At 44.7% G+C, this 27,932-nt stretch overlaps 1 protein-coding gene across 7 annotated transcripts in view; it reads left to right on the plus strand.

Moving 5' to 3' along the window:
* Positions 1-27,932, plus strand: part of NCKAP5 (NCK associated protein 5) — a 1,181,736-nt gene that overhangs the window by 1,105,286 nt on the left and 48,518 nt on the right. For all 7 annotated transcript variants that reach the window (XM_066233486.1, XM_066233488.1, XM_066233487.1 and 4 more), the window contains 3 exons: positions 19,388-19,702; positions 22,517-22,653; positions 25,217-25,349. In XM_066233486.1, coding sequence (XP_066089583.1) covers positions 19,388-19,702; positions 22,517-22,653; positions 25,217-25,349 — 585 coding nt within the window. The remainder of the gene's footprint in view (positions 1-19,387; positions 19,703-22,516; positions 22,654-25,216; positions 25,350-27,932) is intronic.

Consider the following 27,932-nt stretch of genomic DNA (forward strand, 5'->3'; position numbering starts at 1 on the left):
GCGTCCCAGAGTTTGAACCCTAGTTAGGGCACATAGGAGAAGTGACCATCTGCTTCTCTACCCCTCCCCCTCTTGCTTCTCTCTATCTCTATCGCTCTTATCTGCTCCCACAACCATGCTCATTTAGAGCAAGTTGGCCCCAGGTGCTGAGGATGGCTCCGTGGTCTCGCCTCATGAATAGCTTGGTTGCTGAGCAATAGAGCAACGGCAGAGCATTGCCTGGTAGTGGGCTTGCCAGGTGGATCCCAGTTGGGGTGTATGCAAGAGTCTGTCACTCTGCCTCCCTGCTTCTCACTTAGGAAAAAAATAAACTCAAGACAGTGACAGCAGAGCATGAGGCCCTGTGTGACTATGTGGGTCACATGCACACATGCTGTTGGCCCTGGCTACCACTGTGGGTGACAGAGCTTAATCTCAGAAAAACTCTAGGATATAGAATTCAAGCCTCAGAGTTTACCCTGCTGAGGGAGTGAGGGATCTGGGTGTTCACCTTCCGTTATTGATTAGTAGAGGGCTGCTTCTGGGGCTGTTGCCTACAGGCAAAGAGATGCAGTTACAGGCACTTGGAAGTTCAGCAGGGGGCACGCTCAAGTCCTCACTTAATGCCAGCGATAAGGTCTTGGAAACTGCAGCTTTAAGTGAAAAAACATATATCAAAACCAATTTTACCATAGGCTAATTGACTCAAATAAGAATTAATTTCCTACAGCATATTTCTGGTCACAAAAACATCACCACACTTCTAAATAAAGACTGAAAACACTTCTAACATTAAAGATTGAAATAAATGGGAGCTATCCATCCATTTAAGGAAGAGTCAGGAAAACAAGCCAGATTGTTATTTCCCAAAGCGCTTATTCCAGCTCACTGTTGCTGGTGGCCAGAGGTGTTCTCAGTGGCTCAGGGCTCGGGGCAGAAACCAATTCTGCACAGGGAGTCTTTCCATCACAGGCCACACACACACACACACACACACACACACACACAGAGGTGTTCTCAGTGGCTCAGGGCACGGGGCAGAAACCAATTCTGCACAGGGAGTCTTTCCATCACAGGCCACACTCTCTCTCTCTCTCTCTCTCTCTCTCTCTCTCTCTCTCTCTCTCTCAGAGTGGGACAAATTAGACACACCAGTCCACCTGTCTGTGGGATGTGATAGGACACTGGACTCCCCAGAGAAAACCCCCACAGACAGGAAGACATGTGAACTCTACACAGAGAGTAGCCCTGGCTGGTAATCAAGGTTTTTTTTCTCATCAACATATTGAAACAATGGTGAATGAAATGATGTTATACAAGGACCTGCTGTAGTAAGTCCCCAGGAAGGTAGATGGGCCAGTAACCGTGACCAACGTGCTATGCAAATGCCATAAAATCTTCTGTATCCCAAGCCAGTGCCAAGTGTCTTGAAAAGTGAGCTGCCATGTTGAAGGGGACACTACTGAAACCTTTGCTTTCTGCCTGCTTCTTCGTCAACTCTTTAATAACCAAGATATCCATCATTTTCTTTTTCTATTTCAACTGAGTCTGAAATCAGGCTCTTCTAGGTGTCTGTAGGAGGTCAACTTCCTCCCGGACGCATGTGCCTCTGCAAATGTCCTCTCCTCTTCCCAGTGGGAGGCATGTGTGCAGGGAAAGTGCCCAGGGCCCCTGGAAACCTGGATGCCTGCGCACAGCATACTCATCCCATTGTACAGCAAAGGATCCCTGTGAGAGAGAATTTGTGTTTTAGGGCAAAGCTCCTTCAAGGGCAAAAAATGGAACTTCAGATATTCATGAGAAGCTCCTGTGAAATCAGTGGGAGTTGCTTTCCATGTGGAAAATTGTGCTGAGTGGCCAGAATCGTGGATGACAATTGGCACGCTATGCCATCTGCGTGTTGCCATGCTCTGCAAGGGCTGCCGGGAAACCTGGGCTAAATGGCTTCTTCCCCTCCAATCCTCATGTTCATATTCCACAGTGGAGGCAATGCTGTGCTAAAATTTGTGTCAGGTCTTTATTTTTAGACAGAACTTGTATAGAATGTTGAAATGAAACTGCTAGACAGGACAATCCACTCAGCGTGGAGTAGGAAATTCCCATTGTTCGCGAAATTCCATTGTTCACAACCCCCTATAGGAGAAAGCACGCCACAGAGATGCATACACATGCCTGCCTCTGCTTCCTTAATTGCGCAGGGAGCACCGGCTCTAGCTAGACTTTGCATTCTGCCTGTGAACTGGGCAGTCTTCTGCAGGCACGTGAAACAGAAGCTAGGGGAATTTCTCAGCAACACGTGGGTTGAGCTGCACTGTTCAGACCCAAGCTTTCCCTGACCCTGCACATTTAAGCAGATTTAGAATGTGCTCCAGCATGCTCTATTCTGCTGTGGCCCTCAGGACCCCACAGAGAGACCCACCAGTTTCTGCCTCTTTCTCCTCATTCTGCTTCATCCCTGACTTCTTCCCAGTCTGCCTAGAGAGGGAGGGCCTGGGGGTTTGCTCTGTGCCCTGTGACTTGTTTGAGCTCGTCAGAAACATTTTCTGCCTTTCTATCCTGAAGTTCTCTCAGCTGCCTTTGGCTTCCTCCTCGGTCCCACCTTCAACAGTGCTGGCTGCTGCAGCTCCTCAGTCCCACCTTCAACAATGCTGGCTGCTGCAGCTCCTCGGTCCCACCTTCAACAATGCTGGCTGCTGCAGCTCCTCGGTCCCACCTTCAACAGTGCTGGCTGCTGCAGCTCCTCAGTCCCACCTTCAACAATGCTGGCTGCTGCAGCTCCTCAGTCCCACCTTCAACAATGCTGGCTGCTGCAGCTCCTCGGTCCCACCTTCAACAGTGCTGGCTGCTGCAGCTCCTCGGTCCCACCTTCAACAGTGCTGGCTGCTGCAGCTCCTCGGTCCCACCTTCAACAGTGCTGGCTGCTGCAGCTCCTCGGTCCCACCTTCAACAGTGCTGGCTGCTGCAGCTCCTCAGTCCCACCTTCAACAATGCTGGCTGCTGCAGCTGTCCTTTCTGCTTCCCCGGCAGTTCTGTTCACAAGCAAAACCTCCAAGCCTAGCTCGAGATGTTTTCAGTGTGGACTCGAGCCTGATGATCCATCTGCCTTCCTGCCCACCCTCTCCCTCTCCCCTCTCCTCCTTTCTCTCCTCCTCCACCTTCCCCTCTTCCTCGCCTCCTCCTGTCATGCCTGCTTTACTGCCATCTTTCCCCGTGCAATGACTTAGCCCCTGTTTGAGGAGCCCCGATTACTCTTTTCCAATTCTTCACATTGAAAAAATAGGGAGTGTTTTGATGCCTCTTCCATCTCTCCCCTCTTGTCTTCAGGACATACATGTTTTCTAAATAGTCAATACCATGTTCAATATTATTCAGCATGCAGTGATGATATCTTTCTGTTGTCAGGCCAAGTTATGACAGCTCCCCAAGACGGTCAACATGTAGTTCTCATAACATCTTTTGAATTTTTATATATTGGCCTTGGGTCAGAATGGTCACAATTTCTCAGATTTTCTGTTGTCTTATTTACTTTTCCTGAACCAAAGAAAGGCCAAAAATAAGATTCAAACATAAACTCAGGGTGAGAAGTGCTAAACTGATTCCTGATATGTCTTATGTCTTCACATCTTTCATATGACTTCCCTAATTTTTTATGAATCAAAATAAAGCAGCTAAACAGCACTTAGCCTTGACCCAGGAGATCTGTTTCAGTTATAATTTTGTCCCTTATTCATCAAGCAAATCTCTGCCTTGGTTTCTATATCTATAAACTGAGTATCCTGACTTCTGACTTCCCCAACTCAATGCACAATTATTGGGAATGTCCAAGGAGGTGAGGTTTCTGGCAGTATATTTTAAATGTAACATGGTTCCAGAGTGCAAAGGACACCTTAACACCAGCATCTGAGCTCCGTTAGGTACGAAGCCACGATCACCTGCCAGCCGATTCTCTCTTTCCATTTCTATTGGAACTCTAGTTGAAACACTGCTCTTGTAGCTAAGTAGATATTTGAGTGTTTTGGGGGGTTTTTCATGTAACTCTCTTACATATCTTTTTTTATACATAAAGTTTTATTAATTTTAATGAGGTGACATCAATAAATCAGGGTACATATATTCAAAGAAAACATCTCCAGGTTACCTTGTCATTCAATTCTGTTGCATACCCATCACCCAAAGTCAGATTGTCCTCCGTCACCTTCTATCTAGTTTTCTTTGTGCCCTTCCTCCCCTCTCTCCTTCCCTCCCCCCCCCCATAACCATCACACTCTTGTCCATATCTCTTAGTCTCGTTTTTATGTCCCACCAATGTATGGAATCATGCAGTTCTTGTTTTTTTCTGATTTACTTATTTCACTCCATATAATGTTATCAAGATCCCACCATTTTGTTGTAGATGATCTGATGCCAGCATTTCTTATGGCTGAGTAGTATACCATAGTGTATATGTGCCACATCTTCTTTATCCAGTCATATATATATATATATATATATTTTTTTTTTTTTACTGTGATTAAAACCTTTAAGCAAACTCTTGGCTAATACAATAAGAATCCATAAAACAGTAGTGTCCTTAACATGTTCACCAAGTCCAAGTTGACACCAACACCATTCCAAATCCCTGCAAATGCAACCCAACCCCAGTTCAGTCTGTTAGGAGCTGTCACAAGGAGTCCAGAAAAAAGTCCACATCCAGGAAAAGTCCGCATGGCACTGGAATTGTTGTCACAATTCTATACTTTGCAGCTCACGTCCAAGTTCCTCTTACATATCTTTTAAGGGAAAAGTTGCTCCCTATGACACTCCTGCTTTAAAAACTCAAAGGCCAGGACCTCTTCATTCATTCCAGTATGGGGAATGAACACAGGTGTTGAAAGCCAAAAGTCCTGGGCTGTGGTTTGTAAGTTGTGTTCAGAACAGACATAGAAAAGAATTTGTAAAGGCGAGTCTATTTAAAGATGAGGTCTTTTTAGAAAGTGAGTTGAAGAGGCAAAGGATAAAGTCTATATCACACCAAGTAGGTTTTAAGGTCCATGAGACTATACATTTATTTTAAATGATAGCTGTAAAACTTCATTAGACAGGAAATGCTGGGGAGAAAAAACCTCCTGATTTGGTTATAAATGCCTCACTAGAGTCTATATACAGTGGTTATTGAATTAGAAAAAAATGATGATAAATACTAGAGGAGAGGACTGGAAGAAGAATATTCTCAGAGACACGTTGGAATGTGGCCTAATGAGGGAGAGTGAGTAAGGTCACAGTAGTTGCCAGCAGTGGAACTGTTCTGGCCTTGAGGCCACAAGGCCTGACTTTGAGTCCTGGCTGCCACGTGTGCATTTCTGTCCCTAAGAGAGATGGGTTCCCTGCGCTTTTGCTTTCTCATCTGTAAGATGGAGGTTATCACTGAGACTGGTGTTGCTGTAAAATCCAATTGGAATGATGCCTAAGAACTAGCGTAACAGATATTATGGTTGACTTCCCAGTGTTCATTTCCACTCCAGGGGTACAGAATGATTAGGACATCATGATCATCTTCCCTGCCACTGGTTGGCTCAGGAACCCAGGCCTGGGCTGGTCAATGAATGGCGTTCTTCCAGTGGCATGGATTGATCAAGAAATGAGCTTGTGACCTCATTTGGCTAACTTTCAGGGGACAGTCATTGGAGGTGTACAGAGAATCACAATGCATCAGCTTCTCTTCCCCTCTCGACTTGAGAGTGTGAAGCTGTGTGTGTAACAGAGCAGCTGCAGCACCGTCACCAACATGGAGATAAAGCAGAGACAGGCTGGGCACGGTCACTGCCAGGAAACAAGGTCGGTGGCTCTGGTTCAGGGCAGCCCAAAGCTCACTCTAAGTCTGCAGTGAGTTAGGAGAGATCCTTACAGTTTAACGTGTTATTCCCACCAAAAGCATCCTTACTGGTTTAGAATGCTCAGTAAACCAAACACAGAAGACAATCCTGGAATCATAAGGCATTCAAGTCTGTGAGCTTTGTGGTTTGAATAGGCCTTGGTCCAAATTCTGGCCTCTCTGACTTGTAGCTATCTGACCATGGGCAACTTTATTAACCTACTTAATCCTCAGTTTTCTCATATGCAAATGTGGTCTTTACAGGTTATATGAGCTGATGTAAGTAAAGCATTTGCCCCATAGTAAGCAATCAGTAAATGTTGTTATGCTGCAGAAATATAAGGTATGATGAAGGGGAAATGCATTTGCACAGAGGACGTCCAGTCTGCTGGACAGTCACGATGTGGTGACTGCTCCCTCCGGACTCTGCAGAGGAGAGTCTGGGACATACAGCTAGGAAATCCGGGGGTATGGCCGCATCCTCCCCTACGCTAGAGAAGTACTGGGCTAGAGTCCCTGGCAGGCTGATAGTGGGGATCCCCAGTCCTGCTGGGTGGCAAGTCAGTGGGTAGAGAGAGCCTGAGCTTTGGAGTTGGACTCGCACTCTGTCAGGTCTTTGCTTCACAGAGCTTTGCTTTCCTCTGTCAGGCGGGAATAGTAGCAGTGTTTTCCAAGACTGTTGAAAGGATGAAGGAAGACAAATCCCTTTGCGTGCTACCTGAATCTGGGATAGAGGAACAGCCCTGGTTTTTCTCCTCCAGTGACTTCTGAAGCCCCTTCCTTGCCAATACCACTTTGAGATTCCTCTGAGGATTATTCAAGGGTCAACTGGGATTGCATTTGGGATTTCAGTCAAGTATTTTTGGCAAGTTAGGCATATACTATTTAGAATTGGGTCTATTGAGGTATGATTTACATATAACAAAATTTACTCATTCTTAGTGTACAGTTCCATGAATTTTGATTAATGTACACAGTTGTGTAACCATGACCACAATCCAGTTATAGAACATTTTCATCACCCCAAAGGATTCCCTCATGCCTCTTACATTGAATTCTCTCTCTCCCAGTACTGTTGGCCCTAGATAACTGCTGATCTGCTTTCTATCACTATAGTTTCGCCGTTTTTAGAATTTCACGTAAATGGAATCAATTATACTATATATAGTAGTCGGGGTTAGGTCTCTTTTAATTAGTATAATGCTTTTGAGAACCGTGCATGTGGTGTGTGTCTTCTAATTATGTTTAAGTTTTACTTTATATCTTTGTACATACTTATGAAATCTACAATATTTTTAAGTTCTTGTTTGTTAATTTTGTTATCATTAGTGTGCTTATGTCGATTAATTTTTTCTTGGATATGGGTTATATTTTCCTGCCTTTTTGAATGCCTGGTGTTTTTTTAAATTCATTTTTCAATTACAGTTGACATACAATAGTATGTTAGTTTCAACATAGACATTAGATGTTTAAATATTTTGCAAAGTGACCCGTGATAAGTCTGCATTTTGGGTTATTTTTGATTGGATATCAGAGATTGTAAATTTACATTGTTGAAGCTTAGCTTCAGACTTCGTGTAAAGACTGTTGGATTTTGTTCAAGGGTGCATTTAAAGTATTTGCAGATTAGTTTGATTTTTCAAGGCTTGCTCTTAAGTTTTGTAATGACAAGTTCAGGAAAGCCTTTATCCTATGTGTAATATAGCCTCACTATTAAGGCTTACCCTTCTAAGGACTCCATGTATGGGAAGGTTTACCCTCTCTGGATAGGTAGAAATGTGAACTATTTATAGTCTTATGTAAGCTCAAAAAATTATTTAACCTACTGCTTCATAATAGTTGCTTCTCTGACCTCATGAGTTGCACCTCGTGCACGTGCAGATCAGTGCATAGGCAAAGACTGAAGGGAAACTTCTGCCATCATCCTTTATTTGGAATACACTGCCCCCAAAATTCTAGTTGCCTAAAAACCCCCTCCCCCTCACACACACATATACATACACACATGTCTGTATTTGTCTCATCATTTCATCAGGACCTCCAGAATTTGTTCAAGTTTCTTCTCTCTGTTTCAATATGGAAACCACCACTAGACATTTGACTGGAGAGATTTTAGAGCTCACCTTCTTCATTTTCTTTGATTCAGAGATCAAGTTCTATGCCATCTATTGTTCAATAACTGACAATAATGTTTAACGGTATATGTATATTCTTGTTACAGTTAGTCTTTAATGGACAACAGCAAAAACCTCCTTGTGTTTTTACCCATATCCATATCCTCTGGTCTACTGGATTTCATCACTTCTTTATTATCCTCCTGCAGAGACAATCAGGGAACATTGGTGAGTGGAGAGTGGCGACTGAAATGGAAAGATAGCTTCACATCAACTTCATTCTTCTCTTTGCCCACATTTCAATGACACTTACATAAAAGGAAAACAAATGATCCTTGAATATTCACTTAAACTAGATTATCTTATAATAATTAAAATCCTGAACCAAGCAACTAAGGCATGGTAAAGTGAATATTAAAAAAAATGTTTATCGATTTAAAGACTTGAGCTTCCTTCCTTTTTATATATAATTTGAAAAGTGATGAATACTAATTAAATACAGAGACAAATGGAGGAAAAAAATCTATGAACTTTAAATTATTATCTTTCTGGAGATTTTTATTAAATATCTATAGTTATAGTTTTATATTACATGTATATTATAATATAAGCAAAATAATGTATAATTTTAACCCCCAAGGATATGGTTGCCAAAAGGTAAATTTTTTTTTAATAAATTTTTATTAATGGTAATGGGATGACATTAATAAATCAGGGTACATATATTCAAAGAAAACATGTCTAGGTTATTTTGTCATTAAATTATGTTGCATACCCCTCGCCCAAAGTCAGATTGTCCTCCGCCACCCTCTATCTAGTTCTCTGTGCCCCTCCCCCTCCCCCTAACTCTCTCCCTCCCTCCCTCCCATGTCCTCCCTCCCCCCACCCCTGGTAACCACCACACTCTTGTCCATGTCTCTTAGTCTCATTTTTATGTTCCACCAATGTATGGAATCATGTAGTTCTTGTTTTTTTCTGATTTACTTATTTCACTCCTTATAATGTTATCAAGATCCCACCATTTTGCTGTAAATGATCTGATGTCATCATTTCTTATGGCTGAGTAGTATTCCATAGTGTATATGTGCCACATCTTCTTTATCCAGTCTTCTATGGAAGGGCTTTTTGGTTGTTTCCATGTCTTGGCCACTGTGAACAGTGCTGCAATGAACATGGGGCACATGTGTCTTCACGTATCAATGTTTCTGAGGTTTTGGGGTATATACCCAGTAGAGGGATTGCTGGGTCATAAGGTAGTTCTATTTGCAGTTTTTTGAGGAACCACCATACTTTCCTCCATAATGGTTTACTACTTTACAGTCCCACCAACAGTGAATGAGGGTTCAAAAGGTAAATTTTTAATATAAAAAAGTTAGGGTAATAATAGAAAGGATACTTTAGTTCTTGTAAACATCTTTAATAAATGTTTATCTGTTGCTAAATTGATAGGTTGGTCTCCCCCCTGCTGCTCTGTTTATATGCTTCTTACCAAATAAAGCTGTTTGAATACTTTCCTGCGGTACCTTTCCCCCGATTTATTTTCTCACCCCCCTTCCCTCACTTGTTTTATGAAAGCAGTTGTTATCCAGGTGTGTGAAACGGAAGAGTAGATATAATTGTTCATATAATTCAGCAAACCTGATATGGAGTAAAAGAGGTTTAGAGAGACACAATTTTCCATAGTAACCATCTGTGCCTATCAGATTCACCAGATAATTGTTAAACATTTCACTTCATTTTGGCAGAACAGATCAAGATGGAGTTAATTCATAAGGAAGGGTAGATCATTGAACAGATATAAGAATAACTGTTTTGGGATACATACCCTGTATCTTCTATAAAGGGAAACGGCCAAGAAGTAGTCATAAACTTTGTGGAAAGTTGGGAGAGATCTGTGCTGTACTCTTATATCAAGGACTTTGACCTGGAAATGATACTCCTAAAGCCAGATGTAGGAATTGCGATCCAAGCCTGTTCCTAGATCAGCTGACCAATTCAAACAAATGCTGGCTGTTAAACTGTAGTGGTCACATTAACCTTCACTTGTATATCACTAAGTACTGCACACAAGGCTTGCCATTGCTGAACAAGACAAGCATAAGCAGCATAGCAGGACACAAAGGAGTTATGTAAATAACTCAAGATTTTTTTTTAATTCTGGAGTAATAAGGGATTAGAGATAATCATTAAAATTAATCAAATCAAGAAGAGTTTGCCTGACCAGTAGTGGTGTAATAGATAGAGCATCAACCTGGGACACTGAGGTCCCGAGGTCACCAGCTTGAGCATGGGATCATCAACATGACTCCATGGTTGTTGACTTGAGTCCAAAGGTTGCTGGTTTGAAGCCCAAGGTTGCTGACTTGAGCAAGAGGTCACTGGCTCGACTTGAGCCTCCCCCCTAACCTGTCAAAGACACATATAAGAGTCAATCCTAAACAAGTAAAGTGACATAACTACAAGTTTATGCTTCTCCTCCCCCCATCCTGCTCAAGAAAATAAAAGAGTTTGGAAAGTTGCATAACAAATTTCAGAATACTAGGTCATGAGCCATCTCTAGAATCTTAGAAGAAGTTGTTTTAGTGTTGGTGATGAGGAAGAGCACATCTTATAGCAAACTCAAGGAATTTTTCCTCAGGGGTTAAGCTAGCTGAATATGTAAATAAGTTTGAGGAGGGATTCTATGAATTCATGGCTTTCATGGGCATTTGGAACGCATTTCTAACCTTTCCCAGTTTATATCCTAGGCTCGTACCCCAGCATAATATATATTTTATGTGATGTTGCTATCGGACATAGAATATTGGTTCACCAGGTACCCACCCATCCTGAGGTGGCACTGTTTTATATTCACTCAGATAACTTGTCCATTCTCTTTGTGGTCTGATTCTTTAATTTTCTGTTATGTTAACTCCCTACATTTTTCTCATATGCCTCCCCTGTGGAGCAGTGTACAAGATGTCCAATGTGCCAGTCTTCCTTTGTATCAAACAAAGCACAGGAATTAGAAAACAAATTTACGTTGTACTATAAACTCTTTAAGTCTCAGAAAGCTTAAATCCAGTTTGAACTTAGAGACTGAGGGTTCTCCTGCATTCCAAAGTCAATAAATTGAGTTTACCCTTCCAGAAGGTCATCTTAATGCCACAGCCAGCAGTTACCCCATGGTTGTAAATAAATAGCTGGTACAGTTATTATTTCTTTACTATGTTGACAAAACTATAGAGTAAACTTAGAATGAATAAACTACATTTAATTGACATGGCTTTGGCAACAGGCTTAATTATTTTTCAGCATGAAGAGAAGGATGTGCAAATAAAGAGATATGTTCTCCCATCTGTAGTTTAAGCTTCTGTTGCCAATACGACACATAGCTTAAAGTTGTTTAGGAAACAGGAGAGAATCGTGCAAAGACTTAGTTACACGACCACTTGCATAGTAGGAAAGCATGCGAGTTGATAAAAGAGTCTGAGCATGAAACATCCATAAGTTCCTCTTTCTGGCTGGTGAATTGTGTTGGGACCTCATTGCATGTTTGGTTAAAATTTTTGTAGATATGATCAAAGTAAAAAGAGTTTGAGTTTTAAAGTATTTTATTTACCTAGGATTTATGAGTTTTGAAAAGGAAAATAAAGAGTGATTGCTAAAGTTTTTGTTTGAATCTATATGAGAGGGTAGATTGCACAGAAGCAAGTATAACCTTTTAGGATAGACCTACTGTATCCTTGCTAACAGGATATATCATGGCTTACTAATTCGGGAATGTTCTATGTAAATACAATAAGTCTGTAAAAAAGAGGTATCAGTAAATGTTATTTATTTAAGTGTTTTAAAAAGCCTTTCTAGGTGCCAACTCCAAAATGGATTTCTTGAGAAAATGGACTCCATCTTTTCTATACATGAGGCAACTTGAAACCAACTCCAAGTACTTTGCTTCATGCTCGTAATTGGTCATTAATAACTGTGATCAACTAACCCCCAAAGAAATGGTTGCCAATAGATAATTAGGAAATATCCAGGGTAGTTGTTTAGTAAAACATCCCAGAGTGCTGCAGTGGGACACGAACCACACAAAAGATCCGTTTGCTCTGCCTTGGACTCCACGACAGCGTGTGCATGAGCTCCCAGGGGCCTCACCTCTCCCTGACTGCCACTTTTGGAAACTTATTGAACACCTATTTGTAATGAGCACTGTGCCAGGCTAATTCCAAGTGACTAGGATTATATGAGGCCAGAATAGTTTTTAAAATCCTTCATTGTCACATGGCTGGCCAGTAGCCATGAAGGTCTGCAACCTAGTCTTTCCAAATCTGAAGTCTGTTATCTTTTAACTCCATTTTCTGAACACTCAGAGGAATTTAGAACTCAAGTCAAGTTTTCTTAAGCCTATCCCATAAAATAATCTCTTTTGACAGATGTGTTAATAATGCCAAGAGTTTGGTTTACAAATTCAGATGATCAAAGATTTGTGAGCTGGGATCTGTGAGAAGAAGTTGAGGTATTTTAATCTGCAGACGAGAAGGCTGAGGAAAAATAGTTCACAGCATTTTCCAAAGACTCAAAATCACTGCTAATTCAGAGCCCACTAACTCAGAAACTTATATTAACTGAAATGTCTTAGACTTTTCCCTTTCCAGTTATTGCTAAAGATAATGCCTTTTGTGTAACAGAATAGTATAAAACAATTTGGAAGAAGCATAGACAGTGCAGGTAAGAGAATGAATTATTTTAAAAAAGAGAAACTCATTGTTTTATGTAAATGAACCTAGGCAGTTCCTTCTTCTCCTTCTTCTTTTTTAAATAGTCTCATCATCTCATCAACTCACTACAGATGGCTCGCAGGACCTGGACTCTGTGAGAACTTAGTTCCTATACTTCTATGTGTGCTGATGTTCAAAGTGATGCCAGCACTCAGCATGGCATCTGGAGTCCCTGGTGATAAGGGCCAGGGTAGTGGTACCTTCACTTTTGCTAGATCTGGGACCTTCCAACTCAGGGATGCTTTGAGGTGTGGGGTGGGGATTGAGCAGCATGCTAACGCAGCATTTCATGGGCTAGCTTTCGCCTTGGTCACTGACCCTTGCTTTAAGGGCTGAAAAGAATTAAGAAGCAGGTCTTTGAAATAGTCAATCATTCTGAGTGATCTTACCACTCTGGCTGTCTGAATGAATCAAGCCTGGCGGTATGTGAAATGAGCGCCACAGAAGGGAGCCGGCTGTTGTCTTTGGTTGCTGGAGTGCGAGCCAAAAGCAGCGGTTTGGGATTCCAAAAGGAAAGGTTCATGTTCAGTATCATTTTAGGAAGAACTTTCTGAAGATTAGAACCATTCTGTGTCCACCTGTTCTTTTATTATATTCAGTGTGCATGGACCATGTGCCAGGCACTGTGCTAGACACCGGTGATGGAGAGGATGGCAGGTGCTCCATCAGCCTGGGATTATAAGCACCTGCTGATAATGTGACAGCCCTGTGAGATACAGTGCCTGCCGTGCAGTAGGGGCAGTATAGAACGAGGAACTGCCGCGCGCGCGGTAGGGCCAGTAGTGAATGAGGAACTGCAGGACAGTAGGGGCCATATAGAATGAGGAACTGCCGGGAGGTGGGGGCCGTATAGAATGAGGAACTGCCATGAGGTAGGGGCAGTATAGAATGAGGAACCGCCGCGCAGTGGGGGCAGTATAGAACGAGGAACCGCTGGGCGGTAAGGGCAGTATACAATGAGGAACTGCCATGAGGTAGGGGCAGTATAGAATGAGGAACTGCCGGGCGGTAGGGGCAGTATAGAACGAGGAACTGCCATGAGGTAGGGGCAGTATAGAATGAGGAACTGCCATGAGGTAGGGGCAGTATAGAACGAGGAACTGCCGGGCGGTAGGGGCAGTATAGAACGAGGAACTGCCGGGCGGTAGGGGCAGTATAGAATGAGGAACTGCCATGAGGTAGGGGCAGTATAGAATGAGGAACTGCCATGAGGTAGGGGCAGTATAGAATGAGGAACTGCCATGAGGTAGGGGCAGTATAGAACGAGGAACCGCCGCGCGGTGGGGGCAGTATAGAATGAGGAAAGGGTGAGATGGGAATACTGAGGAGAGCAAGAAAATCTGTCCGCAGCAAGGATGCTGCCAGTCCATTAACGCTGATTTTGAGAATTCTTGACATTTTTCTGAACAACAGTTTTGTGTCTGTTGAAAGCATCATGCTCTGTTTATTGTGCACTTTGTGTCTTTTCCTCAAAGCACTCCTATAATGAAGGTTATTTGATCTAATTTTCAGATGAGGCAAAAACTAAAGCCACCTGCTGAGGCATCTGATGCAAGGAGCAGAGGGGGAGTGCTCATTAGTGAGCTGAGTGGGGATTTTGTATTACCCACTCTAAGTAACACACTTGAAAAATCCCCAGTGGAAATGCTTCTCTAAATTTTCTTCTCCACCCCCATCCACGCAGAACCTACCCCCTCGGCTGCTCACACTGGGCTGCACATCAGTTACCTTTTTATGCACAATAACGTCCCTCAGAGCTTTGATGCCAGACAGTATGCCTAATCCACGCACTCCCAACAGTCTTTCCAAAAAAAGAGGGCCTAGATATTCACATATCAGCAGCTAGGACCAAAAAGTCATCTCTCTTCCTAGTACTGTATTCAAGGTGTGAGTAAAGAAAACCCCAAGTGTACTCGGAGTCGCCTCCCCTGCATTGTTCACACGCTCTGAATGGATGGCTTCCAGCTGTGCTGAGGTGCTGAGCCTTCAGCTCTCCGGGGGCCAGTGGTCCTGGCGTAAGCTGGTGTTTTTCTCAGCGAGCCATATATTTTTTCAAGTGCCACAACTTTAAAAGGACTAGGAAGCCCTGCTGTTAGTCATCTGGTGAAATGCTTGGGGCTTCTTGGTGATAAGCTAGAGAACCTACCTTGACAGACAGAGGGCAAATAGGACAATTAGTAGTGGGGAGGGCCAACCAAGGTCAGACACGTTATTGTTGACCTTGAAAGAATAAAACCTGCTGGTCCATCCAGTGACACAACCCTTGAACTCATTAGCAAGGTCATGTTGGCAGTCGTTCTCAAAGCCACAAATGTGGAAAACTTGTCAAGATCAAGACTCAGTCAACTTAATTGAGATAGAAACCTGGCTTGCTCCTTTTGAACTATGTTCCTATCACGGCCATTTAATTATTTTGTGAGTTCTTATAATTCTCTGAGGGAAAACCTAGCTTCAGAAAGATAACCCCTTTTCAGGTTACAGTATTTTTTTTTTTTTTGTATTTTTCTGCACCTAGAAACGGGGAGAGACAGTCAGACAGACTCCCGCATGCGCCCGACTGGGATCCACCTGGCACGCCCACCAGGGACGACGCTCTGCCCACCAGGGGGCGATGCTCTGCCCCTCTGGGGCATCGCTCTGCCGCAACCAGAGCTACTCTAGCGCCTGGGGCAGAGGCCAAGGAGCCATCCCCAGCGCCTGTGCCATCTTTGCTCCAATGGAGCCTTGGCTGCAAGAGGGAAAGAGAGAGACAGAGAGGAAGGAGGGGGGGGTGGAGAAGCAAATAGGCGCTTCTCCTATGTGCCCTGGCCGGGAATCGAACCCGGGTCCCCCGCACGCCAGGCCGACGCTCTACCGCTGAGCCAACCGGCCAGGGCCAGGTTACAGTATTTTTATGAACTGTGAGAAGCTTACAGTGTCTTAAAGAAACTAGATAAAAAAGGTGTCAGCATTTTCAACAGAAGATCCATTTCCAAAGGTTTATGCACTCTGGAGAAATTTGCTTGAGGTGAAACTTGGCATATAGTGCTCGAGTCCCTAGCTATCCACACCTTATTTCATAGGTACTTACAAATGAGTCCTTCAAACTCACTACATTTGGTATCTGTAATTTTTAGAAATAAAAAGGGCTTTAATAGCAGGTAGTTTCTGAATTTAATGTCAGTGCACACAGTTCTCAGAGAATCCAAGAAGTCAGGAATACCAAAAGTTCTGTTTTATAGATTCTGGTATGAAAGGAAAGCAAAATAATTTAAAGGGACAGATACCAGCAAATGCTGTGTCCTTAGAAGGACACCACACTGAGTGACTTGACCATGGTTCCACTGTAGGCCCCTTGTCGCCCTATTTCCTGCCTTATGTGGTAGGCGGGGCCAACATGCATAGGCTTTGGTGTTTAGGGCTTTTCCTCAGAGAATCACTGAAAAGGCAGCCAAGAATTTTCACTTTGCATTTTGAGTCTCCATTTGAGGGAACTAGATGAGGTGCTGTCTGGACCATAAAGGAGTTGATAGAGAGAGATCTTAGACAAAGCCAGGAAACCATGACTCCTGGAGGTGAAATGAGTCCCAGGAAAACCCCAGCAGAGAGCTCACAGTGCAATCTGAGAAGACAGAAGAGGACAGTCGCTAGGCAGTTGTGGATCTCAGGAACTGTGTGGACCAGGGAGCATAGGCACCCTGTGTCGGGGCAGCAGCCACCTAGGTGCCAGGAGTGTCAACAGTGACTCCAACCTCAGGACAGCGAGCATGGGAACCAGCTAGGAACCAGTGGCCTGCACCAATTTCGGAGAAGTTGGGTGCTTGCCTAAGAGCAGGGGGCCATTCTGTGAGCCTTTGCTCACGAGGCTTCCTCAGTGACTATTAACTTAGTGGATCCCACTTATGGGGTTACCTGTGCTTTCAGGGGGAATCAGTCAGTATACCTCCATTAAGCACATGGTCAAATCAAAGAGCTTTATTTCTAGCATATGGCCTTGGGCAACTTAGTTAACCTTTTTGAGCCATGGATCCTCATTTGTGAATGATGTTAATAACTCTTACCTTCAAGGTTGTGAAGATGAAAAGATGGCACAAATAAAGTGGTGAACTCCTAGTAGCTGTAATAAGCGGCCCAACTTGATAATCTGTCTTCTCAAAAAGAAAAGTGTCCCCAATGTCCCTCCCTGCTGAGCACTCTGGTTCAGGGGTAGGTAGTCCCAAAGATGCTGAGAGTAACTTGTTTTGGCAGGCAGCCTAGGCACATAGGGACTGAAACATCTCAGCTGTTACATCCCATGAGCCTTTGATTCCCATGCTCAAAGGCTAGGTCATTTCCAATGATGATCCATTTCTTTGTGAAACTAACATAGTTCAGACATTTACAATTGCCTGAGTACAACACATGCATACGCTACATCTGAGCATAGTATGTCTAGACTAAAACAGAGAGAGGGCACTGAGTTCTGAAGAGCAGGGTCTCTCATTTCAAACTCCTCTGGCAATACTTCCCCATGCAAGCAGCTGATCATTTCACAAAAGGCCAAGCTGTAACAATTAAGTCTCCTTAATTGAGAAGAAAATGAAAAGAGAAGATAATTAATCATCCATAAAGCTACTGAGAGGAAAGCTGACCATGCGGGGGCCCTGAAATGAATGGGTCTACAACTTGGCCCTTGGGATACCGAGAAAGGCCTCAGACCATAGCCATACGGTTCAGGGCTCTGCAGTCTCTGAGCAATCTCAGGTGTGACAGACAGTGTAGGAGATATCAGAGTGGCACCACACCGGAGAAGGCTATCTTCATCATCCTAGTAAATACCCCTTTGGAGACTGAAGACTTTCTTTTGACAAAGACCTTATCTTCTAGTGCTTCCAAAACCAAGCAACACTCCTACTAGAACCTATAAACACCAGCTATGCACCCACCCCATGTACTTTTGCCTTATTTAGTATAAGGAAATTTGCAGAATTCTGCTATTCAGAACAAAGAGGTTTCTGGGTGGGGAATGGGAAGATCCTGGAATCCAGATACTAACAGCTGAGCATCAAATGAGATTGTATAAAAAAAGTACTGAAGGATGAACTATTAATATATACCCATCAGGTATTGACAAATAACTAATAAATATACTAAGCATTTTGTATATGACACCATTAGTTATTTTATTCTTTCAGCTATGCTAGGTACCATTCTAAATTCTAGAGATTTGATGGTAAACATATTTTTATCCTCACAGCACCTCTGTAAGGAACCTGAGACCTTAAGAGGTTAAGGATCTTGCGCAGGAGCTCACACAATTAGTTCTTGGTGGAGACCACACTCCAGGTGGCTGTACCCAAAAGCACCACAGAAATGTTAGCTGTTGAGCCTCTTGGTATGAAGATTACATTGCATTCCATTATATTCCCACCATGCCTAGCACAATCACGAGTTGTGCCTCTTATCCAGCCCTAGACTTATAAGATGCTGACAAACTTTCCTAAAGATGTTTCACTCTAAGATTATCATTTAAACAGGAGACTTGTGGGGTGACAACCAGATCTTGGAAGCTGTCTCATCAGCTTGGATAAACCATTTGAGAACTTAAATGTAATATTTTTTTCAGAGAATATATTTGTGCACATGAAATATAATTAGCAAAATATGTCACACACCTATGGTGAAATCAGCTTAATTTGTTTTACGAAATAGCAGGATCCCTGGGAATGACAAGAAATCCAAAAGATACCAGTGAGTTTTGTCATTGTATGAAGTGAGTGAGAGACACTATAGTCTTCTCAATAAGACTTCAAATGGCAGTTAGGTCAAATGAGGTCCACATGATAAGTAATATTGCCGCAGGTAAAATAACTTTTAGGATAACCCGTATAGCATGTGAATTACTTGTCCTTACAGTCAAATTGACAGGCCATAGACTTAGTTAACAGCAGAATGGATGATAAATCATGCAAGGGGGGATACACAATTACCTTTGTCAGGACATCACTTCAATTTATTATGCCTGCTCTTTACTCTTATTTTAGTTAATAAATTTCGCTTAATTGGTTGAAGTCATATGATTCCCAATTGAAATAAGGGTGATCAAAAGTAATTTTTGGTCTCTAATGACTGCTCTTTTTCTATTATACCTCTAGAAAACCATCGGGGTCTACGTGCATGTGACCCTTGCTACCAGTAACAGCTGGCCTTCTTACCTTACATTATGTAAAGGGAATATTTTCATGTTCAATTAAATGTCTGGCCTGACGAGGTGGTGGCACAGTGGACAGAGCGTGGGCCTGGGACGCTGAGGATCTAGGTTAAAAAACCCCAAGGTTGCTGGCTTGAGTGTGCAGTCATAGACATGACCCATGGTCACTGGCTTGAGCCTAGAGGTTGCTGGCTTGAGCAAGGGGTCACTGGCTCAGCTGGAGCCCCCCGGTCAAGGCACATATGAGATGCAGTCAATGAACAACTAAGATGCCACAACTATGAGTTGATGCTTCTCATCTCCCTTCCTGTCTGTGCCCCCAACCTCATTCTCACTCTCATTAAAAAAGAAATTGAATGTCTGTTTCGTGCCACTCACTGGAAATTTACTACACCATTCATAGTACCTCTTCCTTCTGGGTGTCCCCTTTCTTCCAGGTCAGATCCCAATGCCCAGGATTGTTTTATCCTTTTATGTGAGCCATCACTAATCCTCAGTCTATTGCTTTGTCTAGAATCAAACTGCCAGATGAGGACCCTGGACAGTGGGATCGGAACCTTCCCCCTCCCAGACTCAGGAACTCGCTCAGCAGGACGCTACATGTGCCAGTCAGACTCGACAGAGGACCCTGAGCCCATCCTGTGTCTCCAGCCAGCCCTTTGTGTGATTCCTTCCGTCAGGGCCCAGACCCTTGAACGAGAAGTGCCTTCCTCTGCCGACGGCCCGCGCTCTGCAGACAATTCCATTGTTCACTCCACTTCCTACCCCCTCATGACTGCCAGGGGGATGCGACCTCTTCAAAGTCGCCTCCCCAAACCGGCCTCCTCAGGTAAAATGCCTATTGCTTTCCCCAGTTAGATTGGTTTCCCTCCAATAGTGCACGTGCTGACGAAATGGAACACAGCAGAAAAGGTTCCCACCAGGGTCAGTGAGTGACCTCTGCCAGGAGTGGATGCCTGGACATCCCTGCATGCATGTCCTCAACCAAAGAGGAAAACGGCAAGCACGGAACGTTCGCGCGCTGAGTGTTGTGCTAGTGTGCTCGCATGGAAAGGAGATAAGCACGTAGCGCAGGCATGTGGATATATACTGATACATTGATTAGGGGAGAAAACCAAAACCGTACAATGTACGCATGGGCTTTTACCTCCTAAATCTTTACTCTGAATATAGACCAATTTAGATCCCACATAAATTTAACTGAAATGTCCTTTGCCCTCTAATCAGAAATGTACGTCTTTTGACATAATCCTATACTGTTCAAATATATTTAAAAGTTGAACTATGACAAACTTAGTCTGATGTATCGCCAGTCGATTATTCATTAATGGCAGTAGAATGGAGTGAGCCTTCCGAACGAGAAGTACCGCCAGGACCAGGCTAAGGGTCAGAGTTTTTTTTTTTATTATTATTGTCCCCTCAAGATTAAAAATATTTTTTTTCTTTTTTTTTTTTTTTTTTTTTCTTTTTTCTGAAGCTGGAAACGGAGAGACAGTCAGACAGACTCCCGCATGCGCCCGACCGGGATCCACCCGGCACGCCCACCAGGGGGCGATGCTCTGCCCATCCTGGGCGTCGCCATATTGCGACCAGAGCCACTCTAGCGCCTGAGGCAGAGGCCACAGAGCCATGCCCAGCGCCCGGGCCATCTTTGCTCCAATGGAGCCTTGGCTGCGGGAGGGGAAGAGAGAGACAGAGAGGAAAGCGCGGCGGAGGGGTGGAGAAGCAAATGGGCGCTTCTCCTATGTGCCCTGGCCGGGAATCGAACCCGGGTCCTCCGCACGCTAGGCCGACGCTCTACCGCTGAGCCAACCGGCCAGGGCAAGATTAAAAATATTTACTGCAGCCCAAGATGACACTAAATGATTTTTAACTCTGATGGCTTATATTGCATATGACATACCTAAGTATATGAAATAGAACTCTGAAGACTTTCAGTTATTATTCAGTGATGAGAAAGGAGACACAAGTAGAGATTATGTTATAGGCTTCTAAAAAATTAGAAAAGAAGACTTTTAATTGAACATCTCTCAGTGAATGTGATTGGGCTATCCCCATGGCTGAGTTCTTTCTTCATGCTGTAACATTAAGTGCCATGGGCATTCCATTGCAAACTTCTGCTCATTGCAAGCCAAGACTACGTATTAAAAAGTTAGGATGCATATTATTTCTGAAATAACTGCATTGTTAATTAATGAAACAGCCTCCAGAGATTCAGTGGCGAAATCTTAGTTATAGATTATGTGCTCCATGCCTGAATAGTCACACGTGTGACCTCAATTCAGCGCAGGCTGCCGGGTGGACGCCATGATTAAACACTGTCATTATAACAAATTGAATAGAAACCGCAAGCCTTGAATTGCTGCATACGAAAGGGAGAAGAAGGAGATCATTCTGATCTTGCTGCTAATATTCACTGCACCCGTTTCCTAAGGTGTGTGTCTTAATTAAATTGTCATAAGGAGTTATAAAAAAAAGTAGCATATGGCAGAGAGTGAGGTCAGCATGCTGCAGGATACTTTTGTATCCCCCCCCCAAGCTGCCTGTCAACCAAATGATACTGTTACCATGGTTCAGAGGTGGGGCCAGCTTTCCAAGGCTTCCCAGTATTCTGAAGGCATTGGTTAGTCATTTTAAAAATTAAGGAATGGAGAACTAGCCAGAACAAAAAGAAGGTGGTTTAGAGCAGCAGTCACATCCTACTTAATGTATGCATTTTAATTGGTTTTTCTCTTATCCCCATATCAAAAATGGAAAACTGTACAAATCTCACAGTATTCATGAAAATAAAATCATTTTTTTTAATGATTCACAAGCAGAATGCTGTGGAGAGGCCAGAGGTTAATAATAGCATCTCCTGTCTGCTGTGAGAAGGCATACAGTCTGCTGGTTAATCTACCATTATGGCTAACAAAGGAACTTCTTTTAATCATTCTCTGCTAATTATATCCTCGCTCCTCAAAATGTGATCCATGGGCCGACATCACCAGCCTCATCTGGGAACTTGTCAGCAGTGTGAAATCTCAGACCACACCCAAACCTGAATCAGAATCTGCAGTTTAACAAGAGCTTCGTGATGCACATGCACATCAAGTGTGGAAAGTAGGGCCCCGTAGGATTTCTAAGGACTATGAGCAAAGTTTCCCAAACCACATCGTTTAAAATGACCTTCACAGGTAGTCTAGGAAAATAAGGGTTCCCTGCTCAAATATATTTGGGAAAGGCTGCATACTGAAGTCTCTCTTGGGAAATTAAAGCGTCCCCATTAGCACAAAGGAGGCTCTGAGCAGTCCCCCCCCCCCAGAAAGGAAATCCATTAGATATTTAATGAATAACACTATCTTAAAAATAATCCCTGTTTCTAAGTTTATCCTCTGAACCCTTTCTTACATGAAAAGCTTAACATTTTGTGGAAAAGTGGTCCAAGGACAGTTTGCCTTTTGGTCTCCAAGGTGGACACCCTCCATAGACACTTCTGTTAGCGCAGACTTGCAGGGCGGCAGGGGCAAGCAGAGTGCTGAGAAGTGCAGTTTTCACTTTATTTGGACATTTTTGTTATTTCTGAATACCTCCCAAACTCCCCCCCAAATATTAATAGAGTTGAAGAAAGCTGACTGTAATTCATGTATATTTGCTCATGTAGGAAAAATCAACTCCCAAAAGCAGACTGAAGCCGAGCCAAGGCCTCAGACTTGCTCATCATTTGAATATGCTGGAAACACAATGGCCAGGGAGCTGCTTCCGGACTGGATAGGCGGAGACTCCCCTGCGGACACCCAGGTGAGGGCGGGGCCAACGGGAGGGCAGCCTCCACCTGCTGGCCCTGATTGTGGAAAATGAACTCTTTAAACATTTTTGTGATGGATTTAATTTTAAGTCAAATTTGTTGTTGCTTCAGTAACTAAAAACCTAGGCCCAATGCTCGCTTCTTTTTTTCTTGAATTATGAAGTGACACCATGGGTTCTTGGCAGAATTCAAAGTGCTCTCATGCATCTGCACCCAGGTTCCTGAGGTCTGGGTGCTCTGTCCTGATTAGATGTTGTAGAACAGGCATTCAGAGTGACTGGATGACTTTCTGCATTATCTCAGCAGTACTTTAACCTTCACCTGTTCCCATGCGGCAAGTAAAGCAGGTACAATTAGACTCCTTTTGGGAATGAATAGACTGAGACTGAATGATTTGCAGGAACAGTGAGACCTGCATTGCATGAATCTCTATCATTTGTGCCGTGTGTTCTTTATCCACCCTAAGATGACCCACGCAGGCCCCTGATGTGTGACCAGCCCACGGAGGAGCTCGTGGCTCAAGGACTCCTCAGCCATCCTCCTGGTTACTTGGTTTTCCCTACTATGTGCCCTCCCACTTACCAGTTTGGGCTAATTACTTGGACTATATCCACCCTATTCACTATTTCTCCACTTGACCTGGGGCTGGCCCACTTTAGGGTCTTTGGTGGTACCCAGCAGTGAGAGGGTGAGAAGAAGGGCAGAAGGACCAACTACCAGAGCTTCATGGCACCTCTGTGACCCTTCCTTCTCTGTTGCATTGGCTCTCCCTATCCAAGCATAGGGAGAAGGCCCAAAAGAGACCCAGATTTAAATGGGGAAATAGTTAAGAAACAACAGATGGTAATAGTGACAAAGAGGTTCAAGCAATTCTAAGAGAGAGAATTGCTCAGTGCCGCCCCTCTGCGTGTGATGGCAGAGCACTCCTCACCCAGCATTCATACCCTCCAAACGCACACCTCTCTGGGCTCCTCTTCTTCATCACCTTTCACCAGCTCTGCCCACTGGAAATCCTGCTGTGTCTTGGAAGAGTCACCACCATGACTTGGAACCAGTGACTTCAGTTCATTGACTGCCAGAGGGAAAGCTTGAAGCAAGAGTTAGCTTTATATTTCTAGTACCCAGCACAGTACCTGGTTCCATTAATGTTTGTTGAATAAAGGGATAAAAAAATGCATCTCCTCATACCCGGAAAGTGTACCGGGTCCTGCGTGAACCACACCATGGGGCTCTCCTGGGGCCCCAGCCACAGGCTTGTCATCCTTAATGGACAGCAGCCCTGCTAGACCGCCGGTATGTCCCGTGTTGAGCTTTGTGCCCCAGAAGCAAGCACACAGATTGGCACAGATACTCTGTTAGAGGGGCGGACGAATGAGTAAATGGGTGAGGGGATAATACATGCTTAAATTGATAACTGCAGCCAAAAGAGCTCACATCCTAAAATGTGTTATAATAAATTCCAATCAGTGACACTCTTCCAAGCAGACGTTAGAGACCCATCCCACACACCTGTGCCTGGACCATCTGGATGGATGTGGTAACAGGCCCTGACAGGGCAGTCTGCAAACATGAATACGAGTCCCGACACCCTCACTCCCCAAACGGGAGACATGTTCTGCTTGTGTTAGACTAGCAGTGTTAGACTAGCACTGGGTCCCCTAGACCCAGTGTTCTGCTTGTGTGCACAGAGGGAAAACTGTCCCTATGGTATCACCCCCTCCACACTCCTGAACCATGGCGTGCTCACGGCACCAGGGACAGCCTGGTGGGCCAGGTTGTGTGTGCTTCTGAGCAGAAGGGGAGACTGAGTCCCTGACCTGGTTTCTGTCAGTAGATTTGAGGACAACACAGGTCCCTAGACCTGGTTTCTGTCAGTAGATTTGAGGACAACACGGGTCCCTAGGCCTGGTTTCTGTCAGTAGATTTGAGGACAACACGGGTCCCTAGGCCTGGTTTCTGTCAGTAGATTTGAGGACAACATGGGTCCCTAGGCCTGGTTTCTGTCAGTAGATTTGAGGACAACACGGGGTCATCAACTACGTACTTCCCTAAAGGCTCCCATCGTTTTGGAGACTGGAAGAAAAGTTATAAATTAGGCAAACATTTATTCTTTTTTTTTCCAAGGTTGATTTTTTTTTTCATATCCTCTGATACTTGAAAGGCAGTGATGAGATCAGTTAAATAAATAAGCCATTAGACTTGGAATGGCAACTCTAATAGGAACTTGAGAAAAGTAAGGCCCCATAAAGAAGTGTACAAAATGTAGAGCAGGTGGTGTGGGGACTGCCCTACGCCTAGGACAATGGCAGTGTGGTCAATGGCTTTATTAGCACAGGCCTGTTTCTGCAGCCCGGGTAGTTGGGTCGTGGGCGCCAGCCCTACAGACACACAGGCTGAGCACAGTTACTCTTGGGGTGGGGGAGGCGGGCGTGGGAATGGCGCACTGTGTGCCTTGCCACAGCCAGATACGAACTGTTTCACATCCTCGCAGGGTTGTCTGCCCCACTGCGATTTCCATGAATAATCTTAACAGTCTCATATTACGTACTCATTTAGGACAAGGTACCCCGAACGTGTCCGTACTCCGCCAGCGGTGGCAGTGACAGTGACAGTGACCTGGACTATGGAAATAATGGTTTTGGAGCTGGAAGAGGCAAGTTAGTGAGAGCAATGAAGAGCACCACCCCAGGTAATGCGCCGCAAGCACGCCAGACGCCCGTGGGGGCCTCTCTGGGGGGCAGGCTGAGTGTGCCCTTCTCTGTGCCCCACCCCCGCCCCTCTCCTCGGTCTCATATCTCAGCCCTGTGTCTCTCCCGAGGTCTAATTTTCTGGCATGTGCAGAAGATAGTCTGTGCACATCGACTTGTTTTCTGGCGTAATCTTCATGACATCGCAATGCGGTCTGTAAGGATGTCATTTCCAAACCCAGCGTCTCCCAGAAAGTCTCCAATTGAGTTATCTCAGTAATGAAGGAATGGCTATAAAGACAAGTTTGTTCTTAATTACATAGTCTGGCAAGTTAAATCACCCAGTGAGCCATGGAGAGAGTCCGAGGCTCTGCTCACGTCGTGCTGCGAGGCTCTGGGCCTGCTCCCCACGCCAGCAGGAACAGGGCTGTTTATGAGGCTGCAAGTCCCTCCCACTGTGTCCATAGAGCTCTGAACAAGCCTCACTCAGAAGGTGACGTTCGAGTAAAGTGTAAGGAGGAGAGGCAAGGGAGTAAGTTGGGAGGCTAGCTGGAGAAAGAGCATTCTCAGCAGAGGGAGCAGCCAGTGCAGAGGCCCTGAGGAGCAGCAGGCGGCCAGCACAGTTGTGGCAGAGACAGCAAGCTGGGAGACTGGGGGATGAGCTCAGAGGTGAAAGGGGCCAGAGATGCTGAGGCCTTCCTTGCCGTTTCAAGAAGTTACTTATTCTCTGAGAGACACAGGTGAGAATTTTTGGACAATTTTAAGAGTGATGTTTTCAAAGGATCACTTTGGCTGCCCTGTGGTAAAGCCTGAAGAAACAAGATCAACTAGGAGGCTATTACATCATCTGGGCAAGAGATGCTAGTGGCTGGGACCAGGCAGCCACAGTGGAGCAGGGAGCTGTGCCAGCCCAGAGGGCCTCCCCGGTGAGGGCAGTGCCCTGTATCTGCGCTGTCCAGGGTCAGTCCCTAGCATGTGGCCCATAAGCACTTGAAACGTGGCTAGTGCAAGTAAGGAACTTAATTTTTTAATTTAATTTTTGCTGTAATTTTCCTAAGAGTTCTCACTTGGTTCATGCCTTTTTGTTCTTTTTTTTTTTAATTTTTTTATTAACTTGACTTTAAATATTAATAGCCACACATGGCTTGTACAACACAGGAATACGAAGGGTCTGATTGCAGATCTGATTAAAAACACACCACCATTCACTGGTAGGTTGTGGCGGGGTGAAAGAACAGGCAGAGCCAACGGTGCTGCGAGCTGTCTCCGTCCTTGCAGGGACCGCATTCTGCCGCTGCGGTGGAGGGGCTGCGGTCCTGCTCGGGCGGCAGGCTGGAAGTTAGTTTGGGGCATGCTAAGTTTGAGGCGCTCATTAAGGACGTGGAGGTGTTGAGTAGACAGTGGGCTGCGTGTCTGGTCTAGAAACGTACATCTGAGTGTCAGCAGTGTAGTGTAGGTAAGGTTCTGGGCGCAGACGGGGTCAGGGGGGAGGGAGTGTTGGTGAAGAGGACAGACTATCCTCCCAAGTTTAGCGATTAGGTAGAAAAAGTCTGGGCAGAACCGGGCAGTGAGGGAGGCGAGAGCGGGGGAGTGGGATGCCTTAGAAGCCACGTGCGGGGAGATGCCAGCGAGGAAGTCCTGATTCCTGTGCTGTTACCGGAGGAGGAACAGTCTTCCTCTGCAGTGGTCCTGTTTCTCCCTCTGCAGTGAGATTCCAGTGGGCAGTGGGTAGAAGGAAGTGACAGAGGGAAGGAGGCGTGGTTTAAAGGCAATTTGAAAACATCTTGAGAAAGGCAACAAGATTGAGACAAACTGACACTGAATGACAGAGTGCAAGAACACAGGAGAGCTGACTGCAGGGTTCATATTTTATGATTGCTTTGTTCAGATGAGTTGTGCAAAGAAATAGGAATAAATAGCAGATGATAGTGACAGATCCCGGGAGCAGAGAACTTGCCCAACTTGCTCCTTTCACCCCCCCCCCATCTTCTGCAAAATGAAGTGAACCTCAGCTTGAGTTTTCTCTCCCTATGCACTCTGCTCATCCTATTTGAGCAAATCCCTATTTGAATGGGGCGGCTTCTTTCCTTCTATTACTTTAGCATCTGGACAAGTGGTGCCTCTTAGGGTGAGATGTTGAGATCCAGGCAGGGGCATACTGGAGCGGCAAGACCAGCAAGAAGGTGCTTCCCTCTGCCTTTAAGTGGACTTCTGCCAGAGCTCTGTCATCTGCACACAGCGCGCCCCTCAGAGCTGAGCCCTGCTCAGGCCTGTTTGACAATGCTGCTGCCAGGAAGGAGAAACTGATGCAGACAGCTGCTGTGGCTGTGGGGGCCTGCTGCCTCCCAGCAGCTCTGGGAAAAGGCACTTAAGGTGGCTGCAGCACCGTTAACTCTTTAGATGTTGGCAAATTTGATCTGAAAAGAAAACAGAAACAATTAGGAGGAAAAGCACTAAAAGGATTGCATACCTTGAGTGTGCAGCAGAGATTTCCTTCCCTCACGTCATGATTTTGCCTGACTTCCATCACGTGTGCCTGTGAATGTGAGGCTGCTCCCACTCCGTCCCCGCGTTAAGTGACAAGG

This window comes from Saccopteryx bilineata, chromosome 5, assembly GCF_036850765.1.
Source record: "Saccopteryx bilineata isolate mSacBil1 chromosome 5, mSacBil1_pri_phased_curated, whole genome shotgun sequence".
Classification (NCBI taxonomy): Eukaryota; Metazoa; Chordata; class Mammalia; order Chiroptera; family Emballonuridae; genus Saccopteryx; species Saccopteryx bilineata.